The 2,902-nt window shown below is 56.3% G+C and overlaps 1 protein-coding gene and 1 long non-coding RNA gene across 2 annotated transcripts in view; one reads left to right on the forward strand and one right to left on the reverse strand.

Moving 5' to 3' along the window:
* The window catches only part of SNTA1 (syntrophin alpha 1), a 12,716-nt gene extending 10,936 nt beyond the window's left edge, over window positions 1-1,780 (forward strand). The window contains exons 6-8 of the mRNA XM_027646175.1: window positions 196-392; window positions 468-655; window positions 919-1,780. Of these exons, the coding sequence (XP_027501976.1) occupies window positions 196-392; window positions 468-655; window positions 919-1,011 (478 nt within the window). The 3' untranslated portion in view covers window positions 1,012-1,780. The remainder of the gene's footprint in view (window positions 1-195; window positions 393-467; window positions 656-918) is intronic.
* The window catches only part of LOC113948514, an 18,403-nt gene extending 15,735 nt beyond the window's left edge, over window positions 1-2,668 (reverse strand). Inside the window, exon 1 of the long non-coding RNA XR_003528174.1 lies at window positions 2,657-2,668. This is a non-coding gene — a long non-coding RNA (uncharacterized LOC113948514). The remainder of the gene's footprint in view (window positions 1-2,656) is intronic.
* Between the last annotated feature and the right edge of the window lie 234 nt (window positions 2,669-2,902).

Here is a 2,902-nt window from a genome sequence, read left to right on the forward strand (position 1 = left end):
TGCGGTGCTGAGATGCGGTGCTGAGATGCGGTGCTGAGGTGCGGTGCTGAGATGCGGTGCTGAGGTGCGGTGCGGGTGGGCGATGCCGGGACATTTCTGTGCGGGGCGCGGTGCTGGGGCTGTGCTGGGACGATGCGGTGCTGCGATGCGGTGCAGGGGTGCGGGGCGCGGTGCTGAGCGCTGTCCCTGGCGCAGGCTGGTGCACTCGGGGCCGGCGAAGGGCTCGGCGCTGTACGAGGCCGAGCGCTCGTTCGCGCTGCGCGCCGGCAGCCGGCTGGGCGTGCAGACCCACCTCTTCAGCCTGGAGAGCCCCCGGGAGCTCGCCCTGTGGACCCGGCTGCTGGTGGACGGCACCCACGGCGCCGCAGAGCTGGCCCAGGAGGTGTCGGCAGGTCAGCGGGGGGCCAGGGGGGGCCGGGCGGTGCGGGGGGACCCCCGGCTCACCCCTGTCCCCTCCCCGTCCCCAGCCTGCACGTGGAAGGGGCAGGAGTGCACCCTGACCGTCCACATCGACAAGGGCTTCACCATCTCCACCACGGAGCCCGGGCTCAGCAGGACCATCCTGCTCCAGCAGCCCTTCGAGAAGCTGCAGATGTCCTCGGATGACGGCACCAAGATGCTCTACCTGGACTTTGGTGGCCCAGAGGGAGAGATCGTGAGTTGGCTTTGCCTTCAGCACCCCCCACCCACACTCCCACCAGTCCCAGGGGAGAGGGGGAGCAAAGAACCCGCCCTGTGCACAGCACCCATCCTGCCTGGCATGGGGGTGAGGCATGGCCCATCCTTCTGCCCCAGCTCTTCCCAGGGCCCCAGGGTAAGGCTGTGGTAGAGACTGGGGGGTCTGGGTGGTCCCTGGCTGAAAGCTGCTCCAGGAACAGCCTTCCCCTTTGTGAACACCCCTCCCTTCCTTTCTTGCAGCAATTGGACCTTCACTCCTGCCCCAAAACCATCGTCTTCATCATCCACTCCTTCCTCTCAGCCAAGGTGACCCGGCTGGGGCTGCTGGCATGACGAGGGAGCAGAGCAGCCCGAACCCCCGGCCTATCTATGCACCTCCCTCCTGGCCAAACCCAGCCCCAAGCCATCCCAAGGAGACTGGAGCCCCTGTGGGATCACACCACCCCCACCAAGGAAAAGCACCATCTGCTGGGAAAACCCCCTCCTGGGGTGTCTGGGTGAAATCCCCCTTGGATGGCAGCACTGGGACTTCTCCGGTCCCTCCTTCCCCTCCTTCCTAAGCAGCTGCAGAAGCCCAGTGAGAGCCCACGAGTGGCAGCAGGGCCGTCACCCCAGTGCCTTGAGAGATGATATTTTGTGTACAAAGAACCCGTTTGTATCCACGTTTTATATTTATATCGCCCACTTAAAAACGCTGACACGGCAGCTCTTCCCTCACCTGGCTCGGATTCCCCCGGAGAGTCCCCAGGTCCCGCAGCACAAGGACAGGAGTCTGTTTTCCAGACAAGCAGCCTGAGGACTGGAGGCCAAAGCCAGCCCCAAAGTGCTTAAGAGATGGGAACTGCAGATCAGCTGTGTTTGCCAAATTTCCCCATGTTGTACGAAATGATAGGAACCACTTTTGTGTGTCGGGGTTGGACAGCGCGTTCGGTTTTGCTCACTCCAGAGTCACTTTATTTCTCGGTTTGGGGGGGAGGGTTTGTCAGGTGGCTGCTGCAGAATAACTTCTTCTATGAACCAAAAGATTCTGCATGAAAATGCCTTTTTTTTTTTTTTTTTGGGTTGAATAAACCTTGCAGATCACAACCAGCAGGAACCAAGATCCATCTCCTGATTTCACTTGGAGAAGCAGAAAGTCAGTTTGTGGACGATGCCTGGGCTTGGGGTGTTTTCCACCAGGGAAAGGAAGGAGTTTGTGTGGAGGCTGTGGGGCTTTGCTGTGAGCTGGTGGTGCTGGTCTGGGAGTGCTGGGGACACTATGGGAGGATTCAGGTGGGAATAAACAGGTTGCTCATCTAGCCTGACCTTGAACACTTCCAGGGATGGGACGTCCACAGCTACTCTGGGCAACCTGTGCCAGGGCCTCACCACCCTCACAGGGAAGAAGAAGCACAAGAACATCTTATTTGGTGTAAGGAAATAGTTCTTATGGGGTGCATCAGGACTTGGGTGCTCAGCTCTCTGTGGGACAGGGTGATGGAGAGGAAGGGGATGTCCCAGCACAGCCCCATGCCTGGCAGCAGGAATCTTTTGTGATGAACAAGCCTGTACTTTTTATTGCCCAGAACTGTCAGATTTCCAGGTGACCTCACAAAATGGATTTGCAGGAGGAAAAAAAAAAGATCTCCCCTCACGTTTCTAACTGTTAAATCAATACAAGTAATTTAGAAACAGATGGTGTATTTTCTATGATCAAAAGCATGTCTGCACAAGGAAACACATTATTACTGCAATTTGCCTTCCTCTTCTTGCCCTAGAGTCATTACTCTTTGGGGTTCATTGCAATAAAAGAGAGAATCACTCCCAGTCCAGAGCAGATTTCCTATTAATCTTACAGACCACAAGCTGCCTTGACTTTCCCAGTGCAGCTCAGGCTCTGTCCCACTCCATGCCTGGACTGTGAAGGAAATAGCTCAGTTAGGAGATGGATATTTTTCTTGGATTTCTTTGCATTTGATATTGGTGATGGTGTGAGGACTTTTTCCCCTCCTATATTTTTGGTGGTTTCTGAGCCTCTTCATCCTTCTGGCACCATCCTCTGCTTAATGGGACCCTTTCCCCAGGGATGCTCCTGCAAATGGACCTGTGTATAAGACAACTGGCACCTGGAGGAGTGAGTGCTCCTGCTTGGGCCCACCACAGTATTCCCCAGAGAGGAGGAACAACTCCTCAGGGTTTTGTTCTGCCAGGCACTTTTATGGCAGAAGGACTAATATTTTTGAAA

The sequence above is a fragment of the Corapipo altera genome, unplaced genomic scaffold (assembly GCF_003945725.1).
Source record: "Corapipo altera isolate COAL_440 unplaced genomic scaffold, ASM394572v1 64, whole genome shotgun sequence".
NCBI lineage: Eukaryota > Metazoa > Chordata > Aves > Passeriformes > Pipridae > Corapipo > Corapipo altera.